Below are 16,577 nucleotides of genomic sequence, written 5' to 3'. Positions count from 1 at the left end.
GGTTAGAAGAAGAGGATGGGGGTTGTTGAGACAGGACAGGACCAACGTTCACTTTGAGCTGAAGGGAGTCACGGTGGCCTCAGAGTAAAGAATATACCAGAACAGACTCAAAAGGACCAAGCCAGGGGCACTCTGTAGGACGCGGGAGAAGCCTCCTTTAGGAGGGCAGAAATGAGAGCTAGGATTTCCACAGAGGGAGTGAATTTTAGATGTTTCTTGTCTCTGCTCATTGGTGGTGGCCAGGGTGGGGGAAGGGGATAAACTACTGCTCCCCAAAGATGCTCTCAGATCCACCGGGAAAAGAGATCTCATCATCTCTATGACCTCCTCTTTGCAAAATCAACCGAATCTACAAAAAAAAAAAAAAAAAAAAAAAAAAAAAAAAAAAGCTGCTGGAGTCAAAAGTTTCCCCTAATAGTGAAGCTTAAGAAATGCTTAAGGAAAAAAACCAAAAAAAGCCAAGTTAAATTCTCGTGACCGAACTACCAAGTTTATCTCCGGGAACATTCCAGAAATGACAGGGGAGATGTGCAACTGATACCTAACCACACACTCTCTGGGGAGCCGTGCACCGACACGAGGGTGCATGTCCCTGCCAACACCCCCCGAGCCAGGGCTGCTGTTTCTTCTAGAGAAATCTTGCCACATCCTGTCTCGCCGTCTGCAGCCGGAGCCACCTCTCTGGCAGATAAGGCACCAGCGAGCACACAACGCTTGGAGTTCACCTTTAGCCTTAAAACGCAAGGCAAGGGTACCAAACACACCAGCTTTGCCCCACTGGTCCCTGTGTCGTGCAGCTGGGAAAGGAATCCAGCCCCCACCCAACTGGATGACAGCAAACAGAGCGACCACCACAAGAAATGGGACTCGGGGCCAGGTCCTGCTTCCTCGTGACTCTGGTAAGGCTCCTCCTGGCTCTGGAAGATGGAGAAGGGACTGACTGCGGCATTAATGCGTAAATAATAATTTATCACAAACATAACACTGAATAAAGGCAGGTCTGCCTGGTATTAACTGGTTCAGAAAAGTCATACTATTTGCAAACAAAAATCACAACAGTAGCTGCCCACATGAATGCCCCTTACTCACTGGCCACAGCCAGCTGAGTGACAGGGAAGTCTCTTAATTTACATTTCATGCACACGTCCCAGTTAGAGTTTGCTTCTCAGTCCTGTCTGTTCTGGGTCCTGCTACGTGCACCCTCTGACTGATCGAGTTAGAGGATGGATGTGTTCCGCATCTCTGCTGTCCAGTACAGTAGCCACGTGAGAGTAGTGGCTACTGACCGCCTAAAATGTGGCCAGGGTTAGTGAGGAATGGAACGTTTCATTTTCTTTCATTTTAATTAATTTTAATTTTAATCGCTACACATGGCTAGCAGTGCCCCCACAGAAAAGCACAGCTTAACTCTGTTCCCACTGAACCGTGCACGCACACCACCTGGGATGCTCGCTGCTCCTGAGAAGACGCTGAGCCAGCAGGTCTGGGCAGGGCCCGGGAACCTGCATTCCTGAGTCCCCTCCTCCCGGCCAGGCGATGCTGTTGCTGCTGGTGCACGGACCAGCAGGAAGCCTCCATCAGCTTCGGGAACCACCACTGTGACCCAGAAGCTCTGTGGGTCACTCAAAATCTCCTGAGTACAACTGCAGCAGCATCCCACACATGTGAGAAAGCAAGACACACGAAACATGAAATTTAAAAGATGTGAGACAGATGAACTAAGCAATACTTCAAAAGTCTAATCACAGGAGGTTCAAATTATTATTAATAATTAATATTTCAAGGTGTCATATACACTCAAAATGAGATTCACTGTTAATAACCGTGGAAGTAAATCCACATTTCAAAATGTCTTCTTAGAACTCCTTTTTTTTTTAAGTTTTTTTTTAATGGCGGGGGAGGTAATTAGATTTATTTATTTATTTTTTTAATGACAGTATCGGGAATTGAACCCAGGACCTCGTGTACACTAGGCATGCACTCTACCACTGAGCTATATATACTGTCCCCCTTCAAAATGTCTTCTTGATGAGTCAAAAATTTCTTTGGCCATCTTCTGTCAGATCTGAATAGGTAGGCATCAGTTTTTTTTATCTTACTCTTACACACAGTGAGAGAAGGGTCAGTGTAGCCATTTCCATGTGTGTGTGTGCGTGTGTGTGTGTGTGTGTGTGTGTAAGGGGTCGGGGGAGAGGACTGGGAGCGGGGCGGGTTTCATGTCTACATCACCAGTATTCTATATTCTCCTCAATCTGCAATCACTTTACAGGAATTTTTTAAGCCATGTGTGTATTTCATGATGGCTAACTTAGTAAAAACTATAAAAAACGGTCCACAAATCCACTTCCCTGAGTTCTCAATTGAAAGTGCTCCTATGAACTCAGCCTTCCTCAGGACCCCTCCTGGACAGGGGACCTCTGACGTCTGCACCCAGCCAGGGCACCAGCTTCAATCTGGATGCTAAATATTAGCGATGCATACTTTCTCTCCTCATTTTCCAATATAAATTAACACACATAGAAGCCTCAGTTCTCTTCCAACATGGGTATGTCTCTCCCGCTTTGACAACCACTGGTCCCGATAGTACCTAGAATTTTCAGAATAATCACAAAGCTCTAAAATAAAAAACTGACTTCCAAAAGTAATACTGAACTCTATGTTCTAAAAATTCACGGTAGAAATTCTTCTCAGAGTAATATGTAAATGAAACTACAATTTCAACAGGGTTTACTGGGAACTGGAGAAAATGACTTTCAACTATACTTGGAAAAATCAATATGCACAAGTCACCAAGATCCCTAAAAAGAAGAAGAAGGCCTGACTGGATACTAACACGCACCACAAATTCATTGCCTCAAAATAGAATGTAATCTAGCACAAAAATCAATAAATAGATCAAAGGAACAACAAAGAATGGGGAATAAATTGGGGTATATACAGAAATCCAACCTATGATAAAGATGGCATTCCACTCTGCGGCAAAGTTGGGTTAATACAATAAATGCCTGTTGACAAAAGTAGAAGAAGATACAGTTAGACCCCTATCTCACACCCTAATTCTAATCCAGGGGTTCTCAACTAGGGGCGGTTTTGCCCGTTGGGGCATTTGGTAACATCTGGAAACGTTTTTTTTTTTTGCCATAACTGAAAGGGTGGGGAGGAGGGGTGCTTGCTACTGGCATCCCATGGGCAGAGGCCAGAGATGCTGGCGAACACTGTATGATCCACAGGACAGTCCCTGGCCCGAAATGTCAATAGAAACTATGGAGGTTGAGAAATCAACCCAAACCCTAACCCTAATGGTTAACAAATCAACAGTGGTAGAAGTGGACGGATCCTGACGGGAATACGGGCTCCTCTGGCCACCAGAAGGGTGACTCTGGAGAAGCCACCACCAGCCTGAGTCCTGCAGTCCTCATCTTGGCTTTCACAAATCAAAGACCAAGGACTCTGGCCACAGCAGTAAATCAATGGTAGCCATTACAGCCAGCAATGTAAATGAGAAATCACATCGAGAAGTGCCTGCAAACCTATCAATGTTCTTCATGAGAAAAGTGGGCTTTTTGGTCCCTTTCTGTTAAAATCAAGGTTACCTGACAGAGCAATTTCAGGGGCTTCAACTACAGAAGTTGACAATGAAAATTTTAACATGTTGCATACGTTTTAAATCACCCTAGAGCAGAGACTGCTTCTCTGTCTCTCTAATACAGGCAATACCTTAGAAGACACAGACACCTAATAAGTACATTTTGATTTTGTTTTCAGGGAACAGAGGGACATACCACACTGATGGCCTTAGAAGCATCATTTGCATGGACCCCTTTAGGGGAGAAACTGACAAGACCCAGCCAGCCTGCTGAGTGGAGCCAACTGGGGGCTCCAGAGGGTGAGCAGTGCAGCCCTATGTCCTGAAACCAGTTTGGGGATAACCAAGCCTCTGGTCCCACAGCCTGGCTACGGGGACCGGGATACTGCAAAGCCCAGAGGATGCTGGGAATTCTCTGAGCCTGCTTCCATAAGGTCCGGGGCCTGTGAGCTGGAAGACGGTACAGAAGTCCCACCCCCACCACACCCTCCCACTCCCCGCCCCACCCTCCCACTCCCCGCCCCACACGTCAGTACTGAGACGTTGCTAACAACTTTTTCAGTCTAATTTTCCCAGGATATAAAATGGGAAGCAGGGATAACAGAAGGTGATAGTACTTCTTAGCTACAGAATAGAGTCAGTCTAAAACCTCTGCTGAACGCATCATGTTTTCAACCAACATTAGCCGCCAGAAAACAACCATCATGAGGATGTAGTGAGAATAAATGATCACACTTAACACATCCAGGAATGAAGCAAAAGAGCTCTCAGCCCCTCAGAAACAGGTGTCATGTGAATACGAGTTCCTAATTTGGTTTTTAAAGTTTTTGTGGCCATTTTAAAGTTCCAGTGCATGGTCCCTGAACAGGAAGCCAATGAAATACTGTATTCCACGACATCCTATTACAGCAGTTACCTCTTTGTGAAATGGGCCCGTCTTTTAATCATTAAAAAAAAATTATAGAAAGCAGCAAGATGGATTACAGAGACAGTCATTCTTTCAAAATCTCAAGAAGACTGCAATCACTCATCATGGACGTCTATGGATCTAGAAGTTATTTCTCACCTACGACTGCATTCAAAGCGAAAAATGCAAAACTGAATTAGTACTAGTCTCTCCCAGACCCCAACGCTGGTAATGCCCTTCATCTCTTGCTTAGCTTGAGAAACAGACACCATCTAAGTTACCTCTGATGAACAAAGAAGAGGGACAGGAAAGACTTTGCCACGAATACCTGAAGACAATCAGAGGTCCTAAATTTAATCTGGGATAGGCACATAAATATGAAAATCTAACACGCAGAAACTGCAACTAAATTACCTGCATGGCTCTCAAAATAATAAGTGTCCTTGGAGTACCTCCGCAATGCCAGAGAATAAACCTTCCTGGAGAGCCCATTTTAATTAAAAAAAAATTGTGTGGACGTCTGGGAGGAGAGGGCTTTTATTTTATTTTATTTTATTTTATTTTATTTTAAAACATATACAGACATTTCACGGTACTGTAGTATTTGCATAGGTTTCAAGATCAACAGGAAACTTCAAAGAAATTCAGTATTTGTGCTTCTGTGTTTTGGGTACCTGCTCGCTGCTCTCTGTCATTCCAAACGACTTCCAAGAAAGATTGGAAATCACTTGTATGCTAATTCTCTCTCTCAGAGGAGACAAAAAATAAATAAAATATAAAATGTGGCAGAAAGACACAGGCAATCAAGCACCATGATAAAACAGGGGAGGGAAAGGAGCCTGCCCGCGAACGCTGCTCTCTCCACTGGGATAAAGGCCGACACTTGGAGACAGAGTAAGCATGGGGAGGCGAGCCATTTAGGGGTGTGGATTGGAAAAAGCTCTCTCTCCCCAAGAGAAGGTGGCTTTGCGCTGGCATATTAGATTGGAAGGTGCAAACACAATAATTAACAGTGAATCCTGAAACCAGCATGCCAGAGAAGGGTGTCACTCCAGAGTGAGATGGGGAGACAGGAGGAATTCATTAAGGTCGTCTTCGGTGAGGCTGCACAGCTCTGCCGGGAGCAAGGTGGCAGCCCCAGAGAGCTAATCAAGTCCTCCCAACACCTCGGGAAGCCTGAGAAAACTGAGGGGGGACGAGACCACGCCAGCCAGCAGAAAGAGGGGCCCTTCGACATCTGGACCCCACATAATGACCTTCGTGCTCAACAACTACCGTCTTCTTCCCCCTCTGATTGAAGAAAAGGACTGAATCCCCCTTCCTCACGTTCTGCTCTCTGGGACTGCACCAGCTGCTGCGGTTTCTCCCCGCCAGTAACACGTGTCAATCACCGCTAAGCCCGGCGTTGCTTCTCTTCCCCACGTGCGATTCCAACAATCAGACGCTCCAGGCCGAACCCCAGCCTCGCATGCGAGCGTTTTCTAGGGCACACCCCAGAAGGCGCCACCACCCCCTGTGCATTCCATTTAATTGTGAAACCTCTTTTGAGAAGCCCCATCGTTGTCCCAAGAGTCAAAGTAATTGGTGGAAATTAGACAGGAAGAGACACAAGGCCACTTAAAGGGGCCGCTTCCGACTATAATTTTTAAAAGAATTTTCTCTTTCAGTTCCCGTGTAATTTCACACTTTCCCAATTTTGCCCTTTTCAAATGCCAAAGAAAATGTTCATTTTATCTTGCAGGCTATTAAACAAAAAAAAAAGGCAATGTAATGAATGCATTTGTAGTCCACTTAAGGTCCACAAAGACTTCCCTTCCTTTGAAGGCCATCATTTGGATGTTTTTTAAAAAGAAAAGAGCGAAAAATAACATACATATACCCTTGTGGAAAACCACTGCTATTTGGGCAAAGAACGGATCTTCTGCGTGTGTGCTTGTGTGTGTGTGTGTGTGTGTGTGTGTGTGTATTTTTCCATTACTCGGGGTTTGTGTTGTGTGGCTGCATTAACAAGATGCACTTTGGGTACTGGTTAAATACGTACACCAGAGACAGACCCATCTTGCAATGAATTTATGGTCATTTAGTGAAAGATGGTACTGAAATTCCAGGGCATGGTTTTATTCTACTCCAATCAGGAAAGTTCTATTGAGCAACACCTAGTCAGCACCTGGCACTCTGAGCAAGTAATGGGAACCCAAAGATGAAAGAAGATTTAGCAAAGGGGAGAGGGAGGAGGGCAGACAACTGAAAAACAGTAACAGTAGAGTCAGAAATCTGGTGATGGCTGTGAGTGAGGAGAACAGGCAGGTCAGAGGAGGGACGATGAAGTCCACTGAAGCATGCATCACTCAGAAATCTTAAAAGACTGCATGATGGCAGCCAGTGGGGTGAGTCAGGGATACACCCCATTATTTTGAAAAAGTGTGGCAACGCTTAAAAAAGAGCTTTCACATACAAATCCAAACTCTGGCTTTTCTTGAAAAAAGTACAAGATCTGGCAACACTTGGCAACAATGGGGCAGAGCCAAGCATCGGCTGTCCAATACCCAAGGGCCCCCACTCAAGGAGCCTGGCCCCTTTAGGCATCTGCGTTTGCAAGTCTTGCCCTAGAAAAAAAGGCAGAGTCTTCAAGATTTCAGATTCCCACCCCAAGAGGGACACGAGGGTAAAGCTGAACACTTGCTGAGATTTGCTTTCCTGGAAATAAAACAGGAAAAAAAAAAAGCCACAAGACTTGGCCCCCTCTGTATCACGTGACACTGAGTGGCCGGAGTCAGTGGGAGGGCAGCTTGCTGGTGCGGTCGGAGAGGAAGAGCTTCTCAGGTGCCAAGCATAGCGTCAGTTTGGAACAGAGCAACTCACTGCTGCTGTTCATCTCCTCTGGAGGCGGGTGCTGTCGTGCTCCACCCAGGCCCCCCCATCCCCCCTCCTGGTTCTGTGCACCCCCATCCAACCCCACTTCTTTGGCTTTTGGAGCTGCTCTGCCTGGATGCTTCCCAGACCTGGAAGTGTCCAGTGCAGTTCATGGCCAACCACCCCCAGATGCAGGAGTATGGGAACCAGTTCCCCCGCCTCAAGGTAGACTCACTGCTCCCCAAAGGCTCGGCACCCTGTTGGCCTCCCTCCTTCCCTGCCCACGTCCCCACTCCTAACTGATTCCTCTGGGAGCACTTCCTTAATCACTTGCACGTGAAGCCTCCTCTAGGGGGTCTGCTCGTGGGAAAATCCCACCCAGACACACCCCCTGCCCCTCCCCACCCCACCCCCCGCCTCTTCCAGTAACTCTTTCCAGACACTCGGAGTCCAAAGCTCGTTCAGACGTCGATTCTTCCCTTCCTCCAGGCAGTCCCCTTCCACATAAACATTAAATCCAATATTTCCTCCTAGGGGACCCATACCCTCCCCTTCTTACTACAAGCGACTTTAGCTACCTGTCATCTCCCCCCATGATGGATGCCGTGTTCCCTCAGATTCTGCTTCCTTCCCTTCTGAGGCTTCCCCTCTGAGACTTCTGAAAACTCAGCACTTCTAATGGCTGTTACTCTAAAACAAAACAAAAATATTGCAGTGGTTCCCCACCGACTCCAGGATGAAGTTCAAACTCCCAGCCATTAGGGGCCATCAGACCCAGCCGCCAAGCTTCTCTTGCTTTTTCTCCCATTTCCCTCTGGACCTCGTCCTTCAGCCACCCCACATCCTCATGGTCTCCTCTTTCAGGCTCCAATACCCCTGACTGCGAAGCCCTTCCCACCACTGGTGCCCCCGTTCAAATCCACCCATCATCCCAGACCCAGAGCATGCTTTTCTAAAGCCCCACCATTCACAAATTCCTGGTGAGAAGTAAAAACTGAGACCCACAGGTTTAGCTTTGCATATATACTTGACATCCCCCTAGCAGAGAAGTTTCTTGAGATCTGGGAGCTCTTCGGAGTTATCTTTGCACATCTATCTTAGAAAAATCTCGCTGAAAGCGAGGAAACGTTTACCACTTGAAACGGCCCCAGTTATTCTCCTCCACAGGCAGATGTGCTCCAGAATGGCTGTGAGATGGGGGGTGGGGATTCTGTTCCCTCGGTCTCAGTTCCCACAAAAGCCTCTCTAGGCGCGAGCATCTCACCCCCTAGGTATGATTCTAATGAACACTCACGACAAACCCGAATCAACTTATTCCCCACGGGGCTCACTGTTGGAAACACCAATCCGATCTAGTCCTGAAGGAAAACCTGCTTTGTTGGGTAGAGAGATGTTAAAGGATTACATTTCATGGGCAATTAAAGAGATTGTCCAGGGCAGCTTTGATTATATGCGTTTTTCACCTTCCACGAGGGTTTCAGAATCCCACCCCCAGCATTAGCTGCAGCGCCCCTGGGTGCCCCACTCCCTGACCCTAAGCCAAAAGGCACCTGATGAATGTCACCAGAGGGCACAGATGTCCCAGTTCCCTGTACCATATAAGGCATTATTCCAGGAGACCTGGACCCAAATGGCTTCAACCCATTAGTGATGGAAAAAACACATCAGTGACACCCTGAACTCACTCTGCGTGTGGACAACGGCAGTCCAACAGCTGAAAAATGGAGCGGCACACACATTCCTGTACTTATGTCTACAACCATAAAACGACCTAGAATTAAAGCCACGCTCCTGAAACATCAGAGTGACATTTTAATAACTTCTCTTAGCCATCAAGTTTTAAGATCTTTGGCAACGTGTTCTAAGGAAAACTGCCCGAAAAAAAAAATGGACAACTTAACTGTACTTAGAAATCAGCATGAATGAAACTATACAGTCTGTTAAAAATCGCTCAGTCTTCCAAAGAGCCGGCTAAGGAAGGAGGGACAGACGCTCTTTTCACTTATTCACCTCGTTTGCCTCACAAATCTATAATCTATCATAATCTGTAAGTTTCTGTGGGGCTCTTCCAATGAGGTCTACTCAGCAAATACTAACCAGGCACTTACGTCTCCTTTGAGAGCAGATCGCTTCATTTACCAGCATCCATAGCTGTCAGAACTTTGGCAGACTTTGTGAAAAACATCATTAACTGCCCGTATTAAAAATTAATCACCCAGGATTTCCTTTGTTTCCTTTTTTACTACTTTAACTCCTGCCTGATACAGAAAGGGTTCTGCTGGGTTTCATTTGTTTATTTTTCAGAGCATGGGGGTCTCTTCCTCAGGATGTAAAAACATACAGTTAACTGCACTTGCTAGGAGAGAAAATGCCTGCACTCTAAAATTAACTCTGCTTCCCCGCCCCGCCCCTCCCCACAACTGCTCCCACCCAATACTAAGGGGTGATGGAAGGAGGGGACGTTCTTTTGGTCATTTTTTGCTGTGAGAATGGCAAGTTTCCATTCTCATCACCCTACCTGGCAAATTCCCGAGCTTTCGCAATGAGGGGCACTTTGAAAGGCCTGTCGCCAAGTTACCCCAGCAACTCTTCCTCTGTCTCTGCTTATTAAAGAGCCGGGATCCTCATTAAAGTCATGGTGGTCTGGACCCTCTGGACGAGAGTGAACTCAAACCGAAGGAGAAGGCCATCTTCTCTTTCTTGGAAATCTTTCTGGATACCTGCGCCTCCTTTTTCTTCATAGCGTGACCCCTTTTCTCTCCTGGAAGGTAAGCTCATTCTCTCAGGGCCTGTCCTCGTGGGAGGGAAGAACCCTTACTGAGCACCCCAGCTCCATCGCTGGCTTGGAATAAACTGTTCCCCAAAGCGGGGTCTTCGTTGCTCACTCCCAAAGAGAAGCCCACCTCATCCAATCAGACTGAAGTTTAGAGCTGGTTTAGGTCTTGCAAGTCATTTAGTACAGATCCCTCACGGTATCAGCTAGAAAACGAAGGCCCAGAAAAACCTACTGATGTGCCCCACACACTCGACCCCTTGCTAGTAGCCGAGTGCAGCACAGAGCACAGGCCCTCCAGCCAGGCACCCTATGCGCCTTCCTACTGGTCCTCCAGTCCCTCCCTGGGGGCCAAGTGGTGCCGGTGCGTGCCGGGCTCGGAGCCAGACAAGAAGCAGTCAGGTCCCTACACCCTCTGCCACTTCAGCATCACCTGAGAGTGTGTTAGAAATGCAGGGTCCCAGGCCCCAGCCCAGACCTGCTGAGTCAGACTCTGCATTTGAACAACACCCCTGGGAGACTCACAAGAGGCACAACAAAGTTTGAGAAGTGCTGTTCCCTAGCAGGGGGGGGGAAAGACATCTTTACATTTAGAATCAAGTACATTTAGGAGACGTCATGGGAAGTTCTGTGCTAACGTCACCTGTAGTGGAATTATACTGAGGGACGCTCTTGGGACCTGACTGAAGTGGACTTGTCCCCTCTAAACATCAAGGCCAACAGAATGACTCAAGGAACAGAGACACTGAAGCCCAGTCAGTGAATGCCTTATGGAACCTGGAAGGCACACAGTAAGTTTTCTTTTCTGAAATTCTGATTGATTCGAAGACTTCTGAGTGGGGAAATGGTGGAGTACTGACGTTATTATCTCATCTAAAAATCAAACACACCTTCCCCCACTTTTTTGCATAAAGGGATTGTCCACAGGAATCCTGGGGGCAGGAACCCAGCAGGTGCTTCCCATCAGGGCTAAGATGCAGGTACGGGAGTCAGCCTGCCTGGAAGGATGCTTGCAGCCATGTGTGTTACCTTGATCACTAAGTCCACACCTGGGCCTCAGTTTCCCCATCTTTAAAATGGAAATAAAAACAGGACCTGTTTCACAGGCTGATTATGAGGATGCCGTGACACTGACAAAGCCTGGCACACACCAAGCACTCAATAAACGTGACCTCTCGTCCTCATGCACATCCTCTGTGTCAGCAGGACCTAAAACCACCAGGGCTCCCAGGACCATTTCCTCTTATAATTGACCAGATATTGACCCACAGCCACTGGACAGAAAGGAACCAAGACACAGACAAGGCAGACATTGAGAAAAGTTTTGCTCTACAAAAACTATGGTAATTCTAGGGGTCTGCAAAGGCGGACACCCCCTTTCCCCTCAAATTCTAACAGGTCTTGATCAGCCATGAAGAAATGAAGGACTCTGTGTGCCAGGAGGGAATAGTCCATCTTGGTCACAGCTTCTCACCCCACAGCTGTCCCTCCCAGGCTCACCAGCCAGACGTCTGTCCAGCTGGCAAAGCCAGAGAGGAGGAGGAGCAACTGCCCAACTCCCTCTGTTTAAAACCCAGGACACGCTTTCATTCCTCCCATCATAACTGGGCAAAAGGCAGATCTGATTTCCTCTGCCAGACTTTGTTTTTATTTTTATGAAAGCAGCAGAATCACAATGTGCCTTCTATCCCACCTTCACTGCTTTTAAAAAAGCACTGAAAATTAATAGTGCTCCTTTTGCAAAACCAATCTCCACCTCTCTTTCCTTCATCAGACCCAATAAAAATTTAAGTAAGCATTCAAACGGGTAAGCCTTACTGAAATGAGAATCAAAATCAAGACCAAATCAATTACAGCACTTGATTCAAGAGAATTTTGTTTTTCCTCCCAAGTGACCGACAGAACGTTATGGTGGGTTCAAAATGTTCAAGTATTTTCTAGAGGATGGGGGAGGACGGTCAGTTTGGATATAGGCTTTAACCAAAATGAATGTATTTTCCGGCCATGCTTTTCAGATGAATAGTATTATACTTGTACTAGCTGCTTCATTTTGGGAGTACACCTCCTCAACGGAGACATTTTTCCAGCTGAGTGTAGTCCAATGAATTAAAGGAGGAAAGGGTGTAAAATGAACTCTCTACTTACGCTGTCCGTGTGGACAATAGCAGGACACATGAAACCCTTTGGTTGTCCAACGTCTGGCCTTACCTGTCAGAGGGCAGAGGCCCTGGGAACAGGTGCAAACTCCAAACACATCCGCCCAACCTCTCCCCTCCCTTCTTCCACTCGACAAACCTCAGGATGCTACCCTAACCACCCACCCTCGGAGGCCTTACCTGTCGGTCTTCTTGATCAGGATGGCCCTGAAGATGTGCTCGAGGGGTGTCTTCTCCTGCTTGTGGGTTGGCTGCACGAAGGGGTGCAGGGCCACCAGCAAGAAGCCCTGCTGGTACAGCTCCAGCAGCTGGGCGGGCAGGTCCCGGAGGGAGGCCAGCCTCACGGCCGAGGACCGCGGGAGCTCCGCTGGGGGTGGAGAGAGGGGAAGCTGTCAGAGACCCACCCAGACCGGCTGCCCTCCAGGCGCATCCCTCTCCCCTCGCCCCAGCCCAGAAGATCTCTGGGTCACCTCCCACTAAAATGAGTCTGTTCCAGTCCTAACGACTGTCTTCAAGGAAACATGTAAGTGGCCTTTTATTTTCCAACTCCCGCATGGGTACTGATGACTGGGCGGCTTAACTCTAGAGCCAGCTTTCTCAGATCACATTGGGACAGTCATGTCTACCCCTCAAAAAACAAAAAGGAAAGAAAAGACACAGGAGGAGGATCAGAAGACGACGACAACTGGACACAAATGTAAAACTGCCAGGTGGCAAAAAGCAGCGGCAACAAAGACAAACTGGGACAAAACTTCTGTGACAATTAAGACGATTTCCTAATTTTAGGGCAACAAAACAAAACCAGAAACAAACAAACAAAAAACCCAAACCAAACCAAACAAAAACAACTCAAAAAAAAAAAAAAAAAAAGACAAGAAAAATGGGCAAAGTTCATGAACAAGCAATTGCCTAAAAAGGGTGAAAGGCTGATCAATATTTGAAAGGATACTCAAATTAACTCAGCATTAGAACAATGCGTATCAAAACAAATAAATGTTCTTCACCTATTGAGTTATTTTAAAATTTGGACTTAAAAAAGTTTCTTAGGAGGGGTCAACAAGATTCAAACGTCAGAAGATGCATGTGTGCACATAGTGAAAAGTATTCCATCCAGATTCCTCACCTCTCAGGCTTTTCCCCAGAGGCAGTCGACATTATCCATCTTTTTGTATCCATGTTAATAATCATAATACACAAGCAAATAAGATTACGTGTATCTCCCTCTCTTTTTTACATAAATGTTAGGACAATGTTACAGACAGACCCAGCTTTTTATCCATTTTTATCAATTAACAGTATCCTTTCCTTACAGATCATTCGGCAGCAGGACACAGAGCTCCTCCTCACCCTTCTCTCAGATGCACAAGCATCCCACTGTGCAATGGACCACAGGTGATTCCAACCTGCCCTTTTATAAGCAACATTGCAATGAAAATCACCGCTCCTATGTGATTTTACATGCGTTCGTGAATAGTATACCTAAAAAAGGTAATTCCTAGGTGTGGAATTGCTCAACATAAATGCACTGTAATTTTTTTAGATACTGCCAAATTTCCCCCACAGTGTTGGATAGGTTTACCTCCCATCAGTGGTGAATAAAGGTATTTCTCTCCCCAGACCCTGGCTAATCTCACAGTGAAAAAAAAATCCCTGTGACGTAGTAATTTACATTTCTCTTATTATGTACTTCGCAGTTTTTCTTATTAAACATTCCAAGTTTAAATGCTTTTTATGTGGTCTTTTCTGTTAACTGTTCATAATCTTTGCCTAGTTTTTTACTGGGTCATTGGCCTTTTCCTATTGGTTTGTAGGAACTCTTTATATATTAGGCAATTTAGTTCTTATCTGTATTAACAGTTGCAAACATCTTTCACAATTTATTGTTCATCTTTTGACTCTGCATAACATGGGTTTTGCTGTGAAGAATTTTTTTTTATTAAGTTGAATTTATTAATCTTGCCTTCAATGGCTTCTGAGTTTTATGTCATAGCAGAGAGATCTGGATTATAAAACAATTCTGTGATTTCCTGTAGTATGGATTTCATTCTCTGCATGTAAATCTTTTATCCATTCGGAATTTGTGCAATATGAATTCAACATTTCTCACCCCCCCCCAATTTATCCATTCTTCCTCATTGATTTGAGATGTCACCTTTATCATATATTATATTCCTGAGTATATTTAAGTCTATGTCTGTGATCCATTAATCTATTCTAACAATTTTGCTTTCATACTGTTTTAGTATCTAATCAGGCTATTTTCGGACTCTTCCTATGTTCCTGTTTATTTTCTGAAGCTTCCTGTCTGTTCTTATTTGTTTTTCAAAATGGTCTGTAAAATCAGCTCATCAAATTCACCCTCAAAAAAAAAATCCTGCTGATATTTTTCTTGGGTCATGTCCAAAGTCTAGCCTAACTGAAGAAGAATGAATATTCTCATCATGCTACATGTTCCAACCCCAGAACATGGCATAACTTTCACCTATTCAAGACTTTTTGGGGGTCTCTCAGGTGCATGTTAAAATTTTCCTCACAAAGATACTGCACACTTACGAAGTTTACTCTTAGTTATTTTATATTTTATTGCTATTGGCATAGATTTTTTTCCTCCTTTTACTTCTATGATATCCATCACGGGTAAGGATGTTGGGGAAACAGGCATGCTCACCACGGATGATGGGGTGAACCTTTCTGGAGGGCCATGTGGTGTCTGCCTTCAAACCTAAAAGTGCACACACCCTTTGTCCAGCAAACTCACTGCTGGGTATCACGCTCATGGCTGGACTCAGAAATGTTTCTCAAAGATATATGGACGAAGATATTCACTACAGGGTCACTGCAATGGCAAAAACCTAGAACCAAAGAGTTCTTTGGAGGGCTAGCTAAACACTGGGACACCCCAATGATGAATCCTACGAACCATTAAGAAAATTAAGGTAAACCTGTTACGTGCTACTGAAAATACGCCTAAAACACATTACTAAGTTAAGAGACAAGGAGTCTAAGGGTTTATCACATGATACTCTTACATTAAAAGATCAGAAGTATAGAGGGACATGAATAAGAATTTTTTTCTGGAAGAAATCACAAAAACATCAATATTGGAGAGATTGGAGTAGGGAGGGGAGGGTGGAAAGGTAGTTCTACTTTGTTCTTTGAGTACTATTACCATCAACAGAAATCATTTGAGTGGAGGATTTATGAAACACTTTAATTTTCTTCTTTATATGTAAAAATATATTTAAATTTTAAAATTTATTTTTAAAGCAATGTGTTACCTTAAAACTAACTTAAAAACAAAATCTAGGAGTACTTAAGAATACTCTTTACTGTAGCTCTCAGACAAGAAATTTACAGGGGGAAAAAAGTAAAAGTCCGGCACCTTGGAGAAATCTCCATTAACAACAGGGACAGAGCCAGGGCTGACCAGGAGAGCTGAGAAGTATGCACTCTTTCCCTTGAAGAGTACATTCTAGATATGCTGCCAGATGAAAAACTGAAAGGTAAGTCTGGAAAGAACACCAAGCCCCTCCACACTCCCAGGCACAGAAACCTGGTGGGCCAGAGGGGTCCCAGTTTTCTTTTGGGTTGTTGATCTTTTTCCTATTGGTTTGTAGGAACTCTTTATATATTAGGAAATTTAGTTCTTATTTGTGATCACAGTTGCAAATATCTTTCCCAGACCTGGTGCTTTGGAGCAGGGTTCCTCTGAGCCTGCTCCTCTGTCCAGCAGAGGGGCAGCACCCAGAATTGCCAGAAATGGAGGCTCCTGGGTGCCACTCAGGACCTACCAAATCAGAATCGGAGCCATCTGTGCCCTCACAGGCTCTGCAGGAGATTCAGAGGCTAAGAACTACTCTGCAGAGGGTTTCCCTTTGGCCCTCCTCCAACAGGCAGGGGATCTATGGATCTAAGGGCACACGCCCACCTGTGACCTGCACCCCAACTTCCCACAGTCAAGCCCCTGGCAGTCCCTGCCCAGACAGCCCCAGGCCTACTGTGCTTCTTCCCAATCTGTGCACACCCCCAGGCCCAAGGCGGCCCAGAGCCCAGGCGGAGGTGAGTAAGGAGGCACTTCTGCAGGCGCAAAATTGAACGAGGAACCAAAGACTCAGTAACCAAGATAAAGATGTAACGCAATATGTCAAAAAGGGAAAAAATCAATGCAGAAAGTCTATTACGAACAAACTATCCAAAAGTTTACTAAAGACAGGCTCTTTTTTTTTTTTAAAGGAGGTTCCGGGGATTAAACTCAGGACTTCGTGCATGCTAAGCATGCACTCCACCAGTTGAGCTATACCT

At 45.6% G+C, this 16,577-nt stretch overlaps 1 protein-coding gene across 3 annotated transcripts in view; it reads right to left on the bottom strand.

Annotated features, from left to right (window-relative positions):
- The window catches only part of RFTN1 (raftlin, lipid raft linker 1), a 177,735-nt gene that overhangs the window by 95,298 nt on the left and 65,860 nt on the right, over nt 1-16,577 (bottom strand). For all 3 annotated transcript variants that reach the window (XM_074371938.1, XM_074371934.1, XM_010966029.3), the window contains exon 3: nt 12,456-12,642. In XM_074371938.1, the coding sequence (XP_074228039.1) occupies nt 12,456-12,642 (187 nt within the window). The remainder of the gene's footprint in view (nt 1-12,455; nt 12,643-16,577) is intronic.

This window comes from Camelus bactrianus, chromosome 1, assembly GCF_048773025.1.
Source record: "Camelus bactrianus isolate YW-2024 breed Bactrian camel chromosome 1, ASM4877302v1, whole genome shotgun sequence".
Lineage (NCBI taxonomy): Eukaryota > Metazoa > Chordata > Mammalia > Artiodactyla > Camelidae > Camelus > Camelus bactrianus.
This window is presented reverse-complemented; position numbering and strand designations above follow the sequence as displayed.